This window comes from Phodopus roborovskii, unplaced genomic scaffold, assembly GCF_943737965.1.
Source record: "Phodopus roborovskii unplaced genomic scaffold, PHOROB, whole genome shotgun sequence".
Taxonomy (NCBI): Eukaryota; Metazoa; Chordata; class Mammalia; order Rodentia; family Cricetidae; genus Phodopus; species Phodopus roborovskii.
In genome coordinates, this window is record NW_026125052.1 from 2,597,411 (window position 1) to 2,614,190 (window position 16,780).

Consider the following 16,780-nt stretch of genomic DNA (forward strand, 5'->3'; position numbering starts at 1 on the left):
CCCCCTTCCCAACATTCCAGGGGCATTCATGGTAGGGTTCCATCCCAGGTCACCCTGAGGGATAGTGAGAGAGTTTATTGGTTTACTCACAGAGCATAGATATGGCAACCTCTCCCTTGAGGCCACATCATGTAATTCAGGCAGGATTGCATACAACTGGCTGGGGGGGGGGGTGGCTGCATACTCTGGTGAGGGCCCCATGACCCCATAGTCAGTAATAGTTGGCATGTTCTGCAAGGGGGCATAGCTGAGCTCATGACAGTGGCAGTTTGGCTCAGAGGGCAGCCTTGTGCAATACCTTGCCACCCTGCCACCCTCTGGGTGTGGGTGACTTTCCCACCCCATTCACTCCTTATCCTTGGTACCTGTACTTACAAAGTTGTGTCTGTATGTATACAGTTACATGGATTTAAAAATAAGTCACAAGGGAGATGGCTCAGTCGGTCCCCATAAGCCAGAGGACCTGAGAGAGACCCACAGCACCCATGTCAATAAACCCTGCAGAGCAGCATGTGCCTATCAGTACCAGTGCTGTGGGTGTGGAGACAGGTGGAGGGCAACCGGGAGGAGACTGCATGTTGACCTCCGGCCTCTCATGCACGTGTGCATGAACACGTGCAGTGGGACACAAAACTAGTCACTGACTAAATCAAGGTGCTTTTGTTGCGATGTGCTAGCCGCTGTTACTCTAGGCATTGTTTGGCACAGGCGGACCAGGCTATGACATCAACACCGTGCTCTGTGAACAACAAACAGATCCTGGTGAGCCTTCACTTAGAGAGCATGTCCCCCCTTCCTCTGCTGGCGCTGGGCTCCTCTTTTCTGTTGTCCCTGTTTTGAGACAGGGTTTCTCTGTGTAACAGTCCTGGCTGTCCTGGAACTCATTTTGTAGATCAGGCTGGCCTTGAACTCACAGAGATCCACCTGCCTCTGCCTCCCAAGTGCTGAGATTAAAGGCGTGTGCCACCACTTTGTTTTGGTACCAGGTGCTTCAGTCTTTGTTTTTTGAGGTATGGTAGCCCAGCTAGACTTGAACTTCTGCCTCTGTTTCCCAAGTCCTAGGATTTATAGGTGTTGGCACCTTCCCAAGCTGTTTACTTTTTGTTTTCTAAGACAGGGTCTCATTGTACAGCCCTGGCTAGCCCGGAACTTGCTATGTAGACCAGGCTGGCCTCACGCTCAAAGAGATATGCTTGCCTCTGTCTCCCAAGTGTGAGATTAAGGTGTGTGGCTACTTTCCATTCTTTTGATTAAGCTTGAATGGGTGTCAAATGTGTGTGTAGTAAATGACCTGTTCACAATTTGGATTGAGAATTTTGAAGACAGTCACCTCTCTATTCCCAGAGGAGTCCACAGATGTGTGTGCCCATTGGAACCTTCCAGCAGAGCAGGAGGGTAGACTTTCTGGATTATTCTTTTCTGTGTGTATATGTATGTGGTGCGTGTACATGTTCGTGTGCTATATTTGCACCTGTGTGCGCATGGAGGTCAGCCTTGAGTATTGTTTCTCAGAGCTCCTTCTCTTCTGAGAAAGGACCTGGAGCTCACTGGTCTGGATATGCTGGAAGGCCAACCTCGGGGACCGTCCTGTCTCTCACTGCCTCAGTTGGGAGGTTATGAGCATGCACCACCATGCCTGGCATTTGACATGTGTACTGGGGATCAAACTGACAGAGCTATTCCTCAGCCTCAGCTTGTTAGCTTCCTGACAGTTTGATAGGGGAACTACGGGTACCAGTTTTCGTTTTAATTCCCATCTCCTTCCCCTCTCCGTGGGCATCTTTTACACAGATCTCCTTTTAACACAGAACCCATGTGACTCTTCCTCTACTTTCCTCTCAGATTTTTGAGCTCTTCAATTTTGGGAGTTTTTATAAATGTGGAAGATTTAGGTCCCATCTAATGCGTTGGCCAGTTTGTCACTTGATCTGGCCCATGGCGGTAGTGGTTTTCCCTGGCAGAAGTTTTTGATTGAATTTATCCTTTCTTCCTTTATGGGTCTGGAAAGACCTCAATCATTTCTTCTTTATGAGGAGACCTCCCTTCAGTACTTTTTAGAGTCTTTGTGTAGTCCAGGTTGGCCTCAAACTTATGATCCTTCTGCCTTAGCTTCGTGTGTGTGTGTGTGTGTGTGTGGTGGGGGGGGGTGGTCTGTTCTAGCCACTATGTGGGCTCTAATGACCAGACTGGAGTGGTCAGGCCTGGCAGCTGATGTCTTTAACCACTGAGCCACCTTGCCAGCCCTGGATTTATTTTTAAGAATAAAATAGGGATGTTTTTAGAATGTGCTAGCATTTGATGGGAAGTGTCCGTTCTGAATTTCCTGTCTTTTGAGAGAGCTACCTGGCTATTCCAACACCAGTGGGTCATCTTTCCCGGGGGTAGGAAGTCTTCTGCAGATCCCCATGTGAGATTGTTTATTCGTGTGCCAGTTGCTCTAACTGCTGAGACTTCCTGGTACATTTAGAGTTTGGCAGGGCTTGTCCCTTGGCTGGGAGTTGTGTGTGTGTGTTTCATATGAATTGTAGGAGCAGCATGTGGAGCTGAAAAAGAAACTCGTGTTTCTATTGTAATTTCTTTAAATTACAAACTGGCTTTGGGAACACTGAGGAATGCCTCTGCTTTGCTGTCACCGTCTTGTCCTTCAGAGTGCATTCAGGCACCCTCCCTGAGGCTCTACACATTCTTGTGTGGCATCATCTCAGGTGTCACCTTTGTAAACGCAGACTTCTGTCATACTTTCTCACCCCTTGGGTGTTGGTGATGGTATGTCTCATGTTGTGTCTGGATGCCTGGAAAGCCAATGGGTGCTGGTAAACAGCACGTGAGTAATGAACCCACAGACCGGGGTGGCGTTCAGACAGGTGTCCCTTCCTGTGCCAGGGGCTGCTGCCCCCATCTCCTGATTGATAGTGTGCCAAGCCCCCACCAGTGCCTTGGGAGCTACCGGAACCTCAGGACTCCCCATCAGGCCACCCCTCCACTGTAGGTAGAAGGGAGCGCAGCTGAGGAGTCTGTCCTGATCCTGCCTCAGCCTCAGATTACTGTGTGATGGTGTCCAAATGTCTTCTGACGCTCAGTCCATGGTCTGCTAGAATGAGGATGGCAATGTTGACTTTGTAAAGACAGTGTTAAAATTATGATGTAAGTAAAATACCTGGCCTGGGGCCTGGCACGAAGGCTCCCTTCTCCTGACCCTTGCTGTTGCTGTGTGAGAACCCCAGGTTGCTGGCATGGGAGTGAGACCAAGGCTTCCCCGGCCTGGCTTTCTTGAGGGAGCTGAAGGTCTGCCCGAGTCCCTTCAGTTTTCTCTCTTCTACCTCCTATTGCTCTTCCCTTTCTCCTTTGACAGTATTTCATTCTACAGCCTGGGCTAGACCTGATCTCTTGGGGTCCCTCTTACCTCAGCCTCCCAAGTCCTAGGATCACTGGTACAAGCCACTATATCCACTCTGCTGCAGATCCTATCCGTGTCCTAATCTGGGCAGGGTGGAGGAAGTAATCTTAGTAAGTGCAGGATGCTGGGTAAACCTGGTTTCCTATGTGAGAGAATGCACGTCAGCCTGCTGTTTTGTGGCGAGTCTCCGAACAGATGCATTGGGGTTCATGTCCCTTTCAGAGTCTAGCACACACCTTATTAGTCAGGAAGTCCATCGAGAGCAGGATGTGCTTTTTTCCAAGGCCATCTGGAATCTGCTGGGCTGCCTGTCTTCATCCAGCTGTGTGTCCTTGGGCAAGTCATGTTCCCACTCCAGGCCTTCTGTTCCTCATTGTAAACCCAGGGGGCTGGGTTAGAGCACCCTCTGCACTCTGCCTTTCCAGGTTCTCAAGTCTTTGGATTCCACTGGGGATAAATCTCCACCTCAGTGGCAAAGCACGCCATGGTAAACTCTTGAGATGGATGTTTGGCGCTTTTGCAATCACTAAAATAGAACAGGCTTGTGAATTGTGGCCAGAACATAATGAATCCCATTTCTGTAGAACAGTGATGATGATGGGATACTCATGTAGTAGGGTGGTTGACATGGCTAGTCCATTTGGCCCGGTACCACTCTACAACAGATAGGAAAGTGGGACTCTGGCAAATTAGTTGAACATGGTGCCTGAGGAACTTCTGACCAAAGCCAGGTGTATGAGTCACCCAGTTGCATTCAGATTCTCTCAGGCTGGCAGGACTGGAGTTCGGATCTACATGTGCATTGTGGTGATGTGTAGGGGTCCTTCCAGACATGTTCCAGACTGTTAAGAGCTTGAAGGGTGTTTGAGACCACCTAGTTGAGGGCTCTATTTCAACAGATGCAGGCTCCAGAGTCTGGAGATGAACTTGCTCAGGACTTAGAGCTAGTGGAGAGATACCAGGGCAGCTTCTCTGTGGCCTAAGTTGCACTCTCTAGCACAGTGATTCTCAACTGTCCTAATTGCTGCAACCCTTTAATACAGTTCCTCATGTTGTGGTGACTGCAACCACACAATTGTCTTGTCTTCGTTGTACTTCCTGACTTAATTTTGCTACTATTGTGAATCGTAATGTAAATATCTGTGTTTTTCCAGTGGTCTTAGGTAATCCCTGTGAAAGGGTTGTTAGACCCCTAGGTTGACAATTGATTCTCTAGTAGTTCCTACCTGACTCTACAGTTTTCTGTTCTCTGGAAGGTGTGTTTGGAAGTCTCTCACCCCAGTCATCAGGAACGCTGTCTCATAGGCAGAAGTGGCCACCTTCTGAACAGAAGACTCTGTGGAAGTAGGGAAAGGAAGAGCCTGTACTCATGGATACTTAGTGGCTGCTGCAGCCTATCCCCACAATGGCTGTGGTTTGGTGTTTTCTCTGGTCTGCCTAGGAGAACCAGAGAGACTTGGGCCCAGCCAGCATTTGGGGGAGCTGTAGCATGTGAGTGCCCATAGAACGATTGTATTGTATACATGTTCATTTTTCAAATTCTGACCCCCCCCCCAAAAAAAAGCCTCTTTACCCACTCAGCCAAGAAGCCTGAGATGCAAAAGAACAAAATATAGAACCCTTTCTTTGGGGGAAGTTTGTTCATTTTAGTGGTATTGGGAAGTGAGCCCCTAATTCCAGCACTGGGTGAGTTCATAGTTTGAAGAGTCAAGAAGAATTAGGAAGCCACATGGCATGGGCAAGGCAGAGTAAGAAGCTTCAGATCTGGGAGGTTCGGTGCAGGTTCAGGTCCTTGCAAAAAGGAGAAAGCAGGACCAGCTGTGGGAGGATGGGAGAACAGCAGGAACTATCCTGCTGAGGTGGGGACCCAGCTCCAAGGCTGCCTCCCAGGAATCACTTGCTGGCTGTAGGGAACAGAGACACCCTGGTCCTCCCCTCCCCTCACTCCAAGTACCTGTGCTTTGGTGACTTGTACAGGGTGACAGAATCCTTCACAGAAGGCCCAGCTCTACAGCTCACCGTATGAGGACCTTGCTGGCTGCTGGGAAAGGGTTATTCTGCCTCAGTTTGAGCTCAGTAGTCCAGGGCTTCCAGGAAGCTCTGCACTTACCCCCAAGAGGGGAACAGGGGCTGTACAGAAAGGCTGGCCAGAGCCACCTAGGTGAACTCCAGAGCCCAGGGCAGGCAAAAGCCCTCAGCTAGCCCCTGGACTTCACCAGTCCTCCAGGTGCAGGATGATCTTGGGACCGTCTGGGACTTAGGATTCAGCAAGACTTTCTAGTAAAGAGCTCAACTCTGGGCCTTTTTCCGCTTGGCACTGTGGCCACCCAAGGGTTAAACATTTCATTCTGCAGAAGCAGCAGCAACCCTAGCCTGGATGGGGCACCCCCTAGGCCGAGGAAAGCCTGTGGAAGGGAAGAGGAGCTGAGGACCAGCATCTGAGATAGAAAGCAAAGGGTTAACAGATGCAGCAGTGCTGATAAAATGCCCCAAATTCCTGGCCCTGCCTCCAATGGGAGGGCGTCTGGCAAATGTCAACGGTAAAAAATGCATTTTAATGGCACCCAAAGTAGCGCTACCGTGGGGCACAGCCACAAGAAACAGGTTTTTTTTTTTTTTTTGGGGGGGGGCAGTTAACTACTGAGTGTTTCTGCCTGGGCTCTGGTGACCAAGCATCTTGGGCTCTTCCCTAAGTGTCAGAAAGCTAGGCTGACCTCTGTCCCAGTTGCTCTTGGGTGCTCAAGGTCTCCTGCAGGCCTAGGCATCAGTTCAGGAACTTTGCTTATCATGGGATGGAGGAGTGCTCCTCAGGCTAGGAATTGCCTTGAGTAGCTCAGAGGGCAGCATGCAATTAGCTGGCCTCCCACCATGCTCCACACTAGAGCAGGACATTTCCCTCAGCTTCTCCCAGCTCTCCTGTCCTGCCAACCATTACCATAGTTGCTGACAGATGTGGAAGGTGGTAGCTGAGCACTCAGAGTGTGCAGTCCCAGGAAAGGCAGGGCATCTCTAGGTTGGGCGGAGGGGCTAGGCTGTAGGATCTCACAGGTGAGGTCCAGAGAAGGTGAGACAGGAGGTCAGTGAGGCAGCGGCTCCCTGGCCTTCTGCCTGCAGCTCAGACTACTCACTCAGCTGTACAGGCTTAAACTTTTCCTAGGCTCTTGATGGCCAGGGTGAAACAGCCCTACACTGCAAAAGCTTGGAAAAGCTGCCCCTGGAATGGAGAGGCTGTGGGGATGGAGTTGGCACCCCCAGTTCCTTTACTAGGGAGCTTTGAGACATTTCTGGGTTCAGATCTGGGTCCTAGACTCTCAGGAAGAGGCTAGCCAGGACCTGGGTCTCAGATCAAGACCTTCTCTCCACAGATCATCCTCAACTCCATGCATAAGTACCAGCCACGGCTGCACATCGTTAAGGCAGATGAGAACAATGCTTTTGGCTCCAAAAACACAGCCTTTTGTACCCATGTGTTCCCAGAGACCTCCTTCATCTCCGTGACCTCCTATCAGAACCACAAGGTATGGTAACCACAACCCGCACTGGAACACCAACCAGCCTGCCTGCTGTCCCTGAGGTGGAGGGAGGCCGATGCTCATGCAGGGACACAGAGAGTGATGCGTGGGAAAGCAGTGTAGTACAGGTAGACAGCGAGACTGTCATACTGGGAAACAGCCAGGGAGTTAAACCGAGGAGCCCTGGAGAGGGCAGAGCCATGGCCAGCTACTGGAAACTAGAGACATGGAGTCTGCCTTGGGGTTAGAGGGTTGGGCTCTTCTTTTTTAGAATCTTCCTGTAGGTAATCTGGGCTAGCAGGGCTAGCAGGGAGAGGAACCTGGGTCCCATCAGCTAGGTGGCTGGCCTGTGCCAATCACCCCCCACTCTTCCCTTACCCTGGTCATGGGCAGAAGTGGATTCTAGAAGTATGACCAAGTCAGATTTGCAGTCACCCAGAATCTGTAAGGGGGTTGACACATGCAGAAAGCTGTCACAGGTATCAGGAGAAAGCACCAGAAGGGCTGCAAACAAAGAGAGCAGAGAGCTCGGGACAAGCTCCCAGTGAGCAGCCAGGTCAAGGAAGAAAGACCCAGTTGGTCCTGGACTATTGAGCTGGCTTAGGGCTGGGTTGTAGCTTCTCCAGGCAGTGCCTAGGTTCTCATTAGGCATGGGTTGGGAAAGGAAGGTTACCAAGCCAGCCTCCTCTTTCTCCTCCCAGTGACTCTGTGTGTCCTTTTCTGACAGATTACACAGCTGAAAATTGAGAACAACCCTTTTGCCAAGGGATTCCGGGGCAGTGATGACAGTGACCTGCGTGTGGCCCGGTTGCAGAGGTGGGGCTGCCCTGGCCAGGGGTGGGACGGGAAGAGCCTGGAACCTTCAAAGCATCTTCACTCTCTCCCTGCTCCTCCAGCAAGGAGTATCCAGTGATCTCCAAAAGCATCATGAGGCAGAGGCTCGTCTCCAGCCAGCTCTCAGCTAAGCCCGATGTCAGCCCCCTGCACAGCGCACACCAGGCCCTGCAGCACTACCAGTATGAGAACGGGGCCCACATGCAGTTTGCTGCTGCAGAGCCCCAGGACCTGCCCCTCAACACCTTCCCAACGCAGCGGGACTCTAGCCTCTTCTACCACTGCCTGAAGCGCAGAGGTAGGGTTCTGGGACATGCCTGAGGGCTGGGCCAGGCCAGAGCCATCTTTCCACGGGCAAGCTCACTTTTGTGTGGCCTTGGGAATCCTCAGATGGTTCTTGGTGTTCCAGATATGCTGGCCAGAGCCCCAGGTGTTGGTTTGGGAGCCTGAAGGGGGTTCCTCCTGCTCTGCTCTGCCTAGAAGGAAGCTAGATTATTGGTAGTCTCAGCTGCAGAGCAGGGAGGACCCCACAACACTGGGTCTGGTTCTCTCCACCCAGCCCTTAATGATGCACACAGGCTTCTTGGAAACTGGCATAAGTGACTGGGCATTTGGCTTCTTTACAGCATTGGACTGAAAACCAGCATGTCCACGCTCAGCTGCCAGCCCTGTTTTCCCACAACCAGATGTAGGCATGACTAGTGTGACCTTGCCAAGGGACCTTCTTAGATCCCCAAAATTCCAAAATTTTCTTGGGAGCGAGTATGGGAACTTTTGTTTTTAATCGGTAACATTCTGTTGGCCCACTCCTGGAGAGGAGTCTGGCAGAGTGCCAAGTGTCCTCGATGCAAGTCCCATTATAACCCAGTCCTCTTGAGGTCAGAAGTGGCCTTCGGGTCATTACGTCCGATAATTCTGCATTTTTCATATTACATAATAGTCAGATTTTTTTTTATATCCATAAACAAAGCGTTGGCGGAGCTCATCTATACTCGTACTTGGCCCATAGCTGCTTTAATAAGCCAGCAGCAAAACTGAGTAATTGTGGCACATACTGATGGTCTTAAAGCCTACACCACCTGTCTGGCCCTTTGCTCCTTTCTGACCCAGAGTGACTGGGTCACCTGCCAATTAATGCAGGGAAAGGAGTAAGTACCCCTGGCAGCCAGGAATTAGTCTACAGCAGGGATGGGGGGGGGGGCGGCTCCTCCCCTCTTCCTCCAGGCTACCCAGCTCTGTATACAGGGATTCCTAGAGAAGCAAACACAGGAGGGAGGCCAAGGTCAGCCACAGGGAAGTGGAGGGCTGCTGCCCCAGCCCTCAAGCCAGAGTTATCTCTGGGTCCTGGAGGGGGGGGAGACATCTCACTCCAGAGGGTTGAGCCCACACAGTCGGTGCGGATGGGGTGTGTAGGGGTATGGAAGATGCAGAGATGTGGTTTGTGGTGGCTGATGGCATCTTTCCAGACAGTATCAGAGTAGCCTGAACATTTAGCCTTTTCCCTTGTCATTAGTGCAGTGGCCTTGTGAAGACTGTCAGATTGGGATTGTCAGGACAACCGCAGACGTGTCTTCTTTGAACACAGTAGGGTTAAGCTCTTCTCAAAACAGCAAAAAAAAAAAAAAAAAAAAAAAGAAAAAAAACTTGCCTACAAGCTCTTTGGCCCACCGCCCCCTCCTGAGGCTGTCCGCAGGCAGTGAGGATCGAGGCAGTAACATCATGGCCTTAATTTGTTAGCTAGTTCTGACAGATGTGGTCTCTGGGCCTGGTTCTGCCTGGCACTTGCCTCCTCTTTCCTGGGCCAGGGCTGGGCTAGCCCAAGAATGGCAGTATGTTAGTATCCCGAGAGTCAGGCTGGCAAAGGATCAGAGCTTCGTGTTGCTCGATGCAGCACATCCCTCAGTGTCCGGTAACGTGGTGTCCCCTGTGGCCTTTGACAAGGGTCCATGATCTGACCACTTCTTGGACATTGCCACCTTATAAAAGCTGCAGTTGATCAGACAGTTCTGGGAGTACCAGGCAACATGGGGACAGGGCGGGTGCTGAGTGAAAAGGGCAGGCTGTCCTGGCATGTGTGGGTGGGTGGGCGCACCAGGCCCTGGGCTGCTGGGAACCCCCCTTCTTAAGCACTTCTCTGTCTTCCAGCAGACGGTGCCCGCCACCTGGACTTACCGTGCAAGCGATCATATCTGGAAACTCCCTCTTCGGTGGGAGATGATCACTATTTCCGTTCACCCCCTCCCTATGACCAGCAGATGCTGAGTCCTTCCTATTGCAGTGAGGTGACCCCCAGAGAGGCCTGTATGTACTCCGGCTCAGGGCCTGAGATCGCAGGGGTGTCTGCCGTGGACGACTTGCCCCCACCGGCACTCAGCTGTAACATGTGGACATCGGTATCGCCGTACACCAGTTACAGTGTTCAAACCATGGAGACTGTGCCTTACCAGCCCTTCCCCACACACTTCACCACCACCACGATGATGCCCCGGCTGCCAACCATCTCGGCTCAGAGCGCCCAGCCACCAGGAAATGCCCATTTCAGTGTGTACAATCAGCTGTCCCAGCCTCAGGTCCGAGAGCGGGGACCCTCTGCCTCCTTCCCTAGAGATCGTGGCCTCCCCACAGTGTGTGAGAGGAAGCCACCCTCACCGCACCTCAACGCTGCCAATGAGTTCCTCTACTCACAGAGCTTCTCCTTGACCCGAGAGTCGTCCTTACAGTATCATTCAGGAGTGGGGACTGTGGAGAACTGGACCGATGGATGACGTAACTGCTGTATCCTTGACAGCCCCAGGACCATGTCAATCCAGTATTCACCTCTGTGGGTGGCTGGCACTGCCAAGAAACATGGGAAGGTATTTCAGAAGGTGTGTGTGTGTGTGTGTGTGTGTGTGAGCGCGTGCGCGCATGTTTCTACTACGTGTGTATGTGGTTGGAGAGCATCTGTCTTCTGACATGCAGCTAAGGCCAAGACAAGGAAATAAACTACAATTATCTAAGAAGTAATTTATCTAAGAAGTAATTTTGGCTTTAGGAGCCAAGTCCACCGTTACCTGGCATCTCTTGAAATGCCCTGGGTAGGATAGAAGTGGAGGGCTCGTGAGTTATCTAGAGTTTTCTGAAATATACTGATTTTACTCAGGGGCCAGCTGGGGTCTCGGGCACAGGGAGAGCTTTCTTTGCTAGGGTTGGGGGTACCTGTGCTTACTTAGGGTTATTGGCCTTCCACCTGCAAAGGGAGCTACCTGCCAGTCTTGGGAACAGGGATAACCCCCCTCGTTTGGCTCCTGGAGATTGTATGAGACTACCTGAGCCTTAGCATGCTGAGAGAGTGGGGCTGGCCGTACATCAGCCTGGACTTGGATTCTTGAAGCTCCAGGGTCTGAGGCATACCTTTCAGAAAGGGTCATGTGCTAAGTGTCACCTCATGGTGCTTGCTTTCCCTCAGAGAGGAGGGGAAATGGTACCAGTAGTATCTCTGTAATTGTTCATGTTTCATCATGATGAAGTGCAGAGCCCCCCCCCCCAGTCCCAGCACGTGGCCTCTCAGCCTACCAGATACCATCTGCATCCTATGATGGGCAGGCAACATCCCATGGAGGTCTCACCCAGACTGATGTTACCCCTCTGCTGGACCATTCTTCTCCCAGAAAAATCTGCATCCCTGGAGCAAGAAAGCTGGAAGAAGGAAACAGACAGTTGAGAGAAAGAACTTGAGTGTTCCAGCTCAGAGGAGGCAATAGCTCTTTCAGAGTGGGCAACGAGGAGAGCACACACTCAGCCCATTATTAGCATTGGACATCGTCAGGGTGTCAGGGTGGCTGGTGTGAACTCTCAGTCAGAATCTGGAAATCACTACACTCTTTGCATGCTGGATAGCTATTTAAATATTATATAAATAAATATATGAATAAATATATCTATATCTCACAAATGCGGGCCACATGTCTAATTCAGCTTTGCTTCTTACAAATAAACTTACTGAAAATGAATGCCGAAGGGAGTATTTGGAAAGACAGCTATTTAAATTTTTATTACATTTGATGTTATCTAAAAATGGTTTAGATATAACATATATATATATTATAAATGCACACACTACAGATAAAGCTTTATTAGAAAACACATTAGCTGACAGTTGGTATGAAACTTCCAAGTGTTTTGGTATATAGCATGGACATTTTATTTTGCATATTGGAACATAAAGCCATCTTGCAACTGTGAAATGTGTGTTTGTCCTTTATTAATGTCTTGCCATTGCTTGGCAGTGGGGCCTGCCTCTCTCTTTTTACTCCTTTTTCTCTTCCTTCAAGTGTCTGGTGGGGCCCTCAATGCCTCTGAGCATTTGTACATACCATGTGTCCTCAGGGTGAAGTAAGTCCAAGTCCTTTCAGTCTCATGATACTCCCCTAGGTTATAGGGCTGTGCTCCAGGGCTCACAAAGATCTGAGAAGGGTAGAGACCAGGCAGGCAGCAAGGATCTCATCTCTTTTAGCAGCCAGCATGACCCTGCAATTTGGGAGAAGTAGAGACTCCTTTGTAGCGTGTGTGTAGTTACTTCAGAAAAATACCTACCAAGTAGGTTTGAGCCAAAGTCTGGGCTTCCTGGAGCTGCTGGCACTGTGAGTATGCCAGCCACCTTCATCCTCGTGGGTATGAAGTGAGTCCCTGGCCTCAAGGTGGATTGGGGGAAATGAAACCCAACTGTCTTCCCTCATTAGGTGAAGAAAAGTGGACCAGTGCCCTGCACAGCTCTCACCATCCTTTAAGACCACCTTGGTCTCCATTGGAGACTGTCTCACAACCCGGGAGAATAAGGCAAGAGGAGGGATGCTTTTAAAGCCTCTTCATCAGGACTAAGACTCCCTGCTCATAAACTTGTCTGCACCCTTCCTTGTGGCTCCTCAGGGCCCTCTCACTGGGGAGCCTACTCCCTTACCTCTTGGTGCCCACCAGGGTTTAGTCACAGAGGAAAAACCTAAATTTAGCTTAGAGACAGGAACGGCAGCTCTTCACTTACAAGGGCCCTGCTCATGCCTTTCCTCAGACGGTAGGTACCCTGTCTAGGACACTCCTCACCTGGAACTGGGAGGGCTGGGAGTATATCTTCCTAGATTCTCTCCAAGGACCTACTTAACTGAGTGAGAGAGTGGTTCCCAAAGAGGTATTCAACCTTGAGGCAGCCCGCAGAGACATTCTGGGAAGCCTGAGTTTCCTTGGCTGTCCCACCTGGGCATGGCAAGAGCAGGGCCTGCAGTGGGATTTGTGGAACTTTTCCTGCCCCTCTGAATCAACAACTCAATAAAAAGGGGGCACATGGGATCTTTTGGAACAAAGGGCACCATTCAGTAGCGCCGGCAGGTCATACATCATCAGCCCAGAAGCCTGCCACATGACACTGCCTGCTTCTACTGGGCCCTACTTGGGAAGAAAAAAATAGCTGATTATCACTCAACTATGTGGCCGTGATCGTGTGGCCCTCTGGGTTCTGCTCCAGCCAAGGGCTAGAGGTCTCTCAGCCTGGAAGATCAGCCACCAGACGACCCTCAGTGACAACAGGTCCTGGAGTCACAAAAGAGAAGCTGGGTCAGACTAACAAATTGTTTTGTTTTTTTTTTTTTTTTTTTTTTTTTTTAAAGCGATTTCTAGCTTCAGCAGGGTAGGGGGTTTGGGGAGGGGGTGAGTCAAGAGGCCTCTGCTGGCCCCTCTAATGGAGCCTGATAGAAGAAATGCAGCCTGGCCTTGCAGTGCCTTATCTTACAACATAAAATTAAAACCCACTTAAAAGGCCGAAGGGCATGTTAACATTCCGCCTGCTGTCTAATTGAAGGAGTTCCCGGTGCAAAGGATTTTACTTGAAAGATGTCTCCCTCCAGGAACAGGGGTGGCAGGGAGGGAGGGAAAGACTCCTTTCAAAGCCCTGCATGAGCTCAAGCCAGAAAAGAACACAGTTTCTGTTTATAGACCCCAATGGTGGTGGTGGTAGTGGTGGTGGTGGTGGGGAGGGCAGGTGGTGACAGCCAAGGTTAGAACAGGCTAAGTTTTCTAGTTTTGCAAAATTTACAAATTCATTAGCAGTTATGTCAGCGGAGGCCAGACTCATTCAGGTAATGATTCAAACATGGCTAGCCCGACAACATAAACCTGGCAGCCTCTGTGGCCCAAAGGCCTCTATTCCCTCTCCCCCCCCCCCCCCCCCCAGCAACCCCTATGCAAATCTCTCACAGGTCTCCAAGGCATACGGAATCAATCAGGGACATCCTGTAAAGGGTGGTGAACTTGCACTGGCCATCTCAAGTAATGGGAACCAGTCAGCCCCAAGCCGGCTGGGACTGAAAGCCAAGGTGACAGCTATTAAGCAATCGTGCACAGAACAAAATGGCAGAGGGGCCGGGTAATCAATTCAATTTCAATGGGCAGCCCGCGCAACTGCAGCGTCTGTCGCAGCTGATTAGAGAGGGCCAGCCTGGAACTTTCAATGTGAGTCCATCCCAGATCAGAAACAGGCCCTGGGATGAAAAGGGAAGGACCGTCTCCTGAGGAGCGGGCGATGAAGGACTCTGTTTTATGTGACTGTGTTCTTCCTCCTCTCCTTGAAGAAAGAGAAGGGGAAAAAAGCCAGCAGTTTGGAGATTAGATAGTTTTCTTTTCAGCCATTCATCATTATGAAGGAAAGAAGACAGGGCAAGAGCAGAGAAAGCTCCAGGGGGATTTCTGCAAAGTCTCACTACAGAGGACCGGCTTTACCCCTCAGCCTACCAGCCCCTGCCTATTACTACAGTCTGATGGGGCCTGGAGAGCATCCAGGGTCCCTCTTCAACAATGGCAAACAGGCCCCAGGGCTCAAAGGATCACAGGCATTCTGCAGAAACTCCAAACCTCTAAATTGTATCATTTGTGAAAATTAAAGCCTGAGCTAGAATAATGAGGAGAGAAGGAAAATGGAAGAGGAAAGTATGAGAGGTTGTGTGAAGCCCAGTAGGTAGGGCACAGGAGACCCTGACTCCCATTCTTCCCGGACCGAGGTCAGAGCAACAAGCCTCCTTTTGCATCTGCTGCCTGTCAACACTAATCCTAGCCTGATGCTGGCGCCCAACAAAATTCTAGGCTCAGGCTTTGTCGTTCTAATCTCTGGGGTTGGGGCCTCTGCACACAGAACAAGGGATGCCCTTAGGCACAGAAGCCAAGAGAGATCAGCTAATGTAGGGCTGGCTATAGGGAGACAGGTGAAGTTAGTTAACAAAGACAAGGAATGCAGGGATAGGAGGAAAGGGGCCATTCTGGAGGCAATGTTGGCTCGGATGGGCTCAGTGCTGGGCTAGGAATGAGGGAGAATGGGCTAACTCAGAGAACTAGAGAGAGGGGTGCATGTGCTTGGATGGTTCCTATGACAAGAATTACAAAGATGATTAAACCAACCTCATAATAACATAAAATGCAAGCTGAGTGGCAGCGTGCCATTCCTGTCTAACCATAAGTAAGAAAAGAAAAGGCAGCCTTTAATGGTTATTGCTGGTGGGAACAGATTGCTAGTTTTTCTGGAAAAAGCAATTTGGTACCCTGGACAATGACTCTAAAAGTATTCACATCCTTAAGGGAAAGAATAACCAGAGATGAAGACACAGCTGGATGCTGTGTAATGCTCATTGTACCATTATTTTTTAAAGTCCCCACTGGCAGAAAGCAAATTGGTAAATGATGATTTCCTCATATTCTGGGATATAATGCAGCCAATGGAATTATGATTATAAAGAGCTTTTAATGACATGGGAACCAATTGAAAATTAAGTAAAAAGACAAGGCATAATAGAACATAATCTCAAGAACATTTAGGAAAAATAAAAACAAAAAACAAAAAAAAACACCAAACTGAAGTAACCAGACTAAGTATCACTAAGTACCAATTAATAAGTGAAAAAAGTACATGTCTTATGTGAGAATAAAGAGTAATAGTGTAGTCTCCCACTACAATTCAATACAAAACCAAAATCCATCCTATGTATGTGTGTGTGTGTGTGTGTGTGTGTGTGTATGTGTGCACGCGCGCGCACATGCGCATGCAAGCATTTATACATACGTGCTATGCACATGCTAGGGGTAGATGATTCAGAAGGATCTGTCTGAGGGTTCTCACCAACATCTCTATTGTTTCAATAAACATGTGATCACTTCTGCAATTAATAGATATAATTAAAAGACAAAAGAAAAATAAGGTGTAATTATAGAATTCTTTGAACCAAAAGAAACTACCCAGATGCTAAGGGCAGTAACTGCAGGAAGAGGCTGAAGCTGCTGATAGCTACACAACCGGACAGACTGCCTTGGGGGCGGCCACACCTTGTCCCTTTCCTCTTGACTCTCTTAGGCTTCCAGTGCTGTTGTTGGGTGATGCCACGGGCTACAGCCTTCTAGCTCACAGGGTATTCTGTCTGATACCGTCTATGTGTGTGGCTCCTCCTACAAAATATGCCCATGAACCTGAGAAGTCCAGCTTCACTCTCCTCTCCTGATGCCACCTCCTGGGTTATTTCTACTAAAGATTCCCACCCCACCCTGTTCTGACTCAAGCCAACACAGCCTTTCTGCCTTGCTCTCACGGTGTGGACTTGGAGCTGAGTCCTTGTGGCTTCTCCCAGTTCATGTCAAGCCCATGCCAAATGATGCAGGTTCTACCTCCCAAAGCTCTGAGCCCACCTGAGCCTGCCTCTCATCCCTCAGGCCTGGAAGTGTCTACACCATCCTGGTAAATCCCTGCATCTGGGCTACTGTCTCCCTTCAGCCAGAGCTTTGGGATGTTGTGAGTTATGTGTCACCCATGTGTGATGGCCGCTGAGACCTGTGGAGCCAGGGAACTGATTTGGCAGAGACAGTTGTGTTGCCTTTATGGGGGTCTCTGCCTTCAGCCTGGGGTAGCACCCCACAGGTGTGGCATGGAAGCAAGGCAGGTCAACTTCCAGGTCACAGGTCATAGGGTAATGGGCAATTTGAGTACCCTTCTGCCCCAATGGGGCCTACAACTGGAGTATGGTGTTCACAA

The 16,780-nt window shown here is 50.1% G+C and overlaps 1 protein-coding gene across 2 annotated transcripts in view; it reads left to right on the plus strand.

Moving 5' to 3' along the window:
• Tbx4 (T-box transcription factor 4) overlaps positions 1-11,963 on the plus strand; it is a 29,250-nt gene extending 17,287 nt beyond the window's left edge. The window contains exons 6-9 of one of the 2 annotated variants that reach the window (XM_051186134.1): positions 6,763-6,915; positions 7,637-7,725; positions 7,806-8,041; positions 9,889-11,963. In XM_051186134.1, the coding sequence (XP_051042091.1) occupies positions 6,763-6,915; positions 7,637-7,725; positions 7,806-8,041; positions 9,889-10,508 (1,098 nt within the window). In that variant the 3' untranslated portion in view covers positions 10,509-11,963. The remainder of the gene's footprint in view (positions 1-6,762; positions 6,916-7,636; positions 7,726-7,805; positions 8,042-9,888) is intronic. The other variant, XM_051186218.1, reaches the window with a different exon arrangement.
• The last annotated feature ends 4,817 nt before the right edge of the window (positions 11,964-16,780 follow it).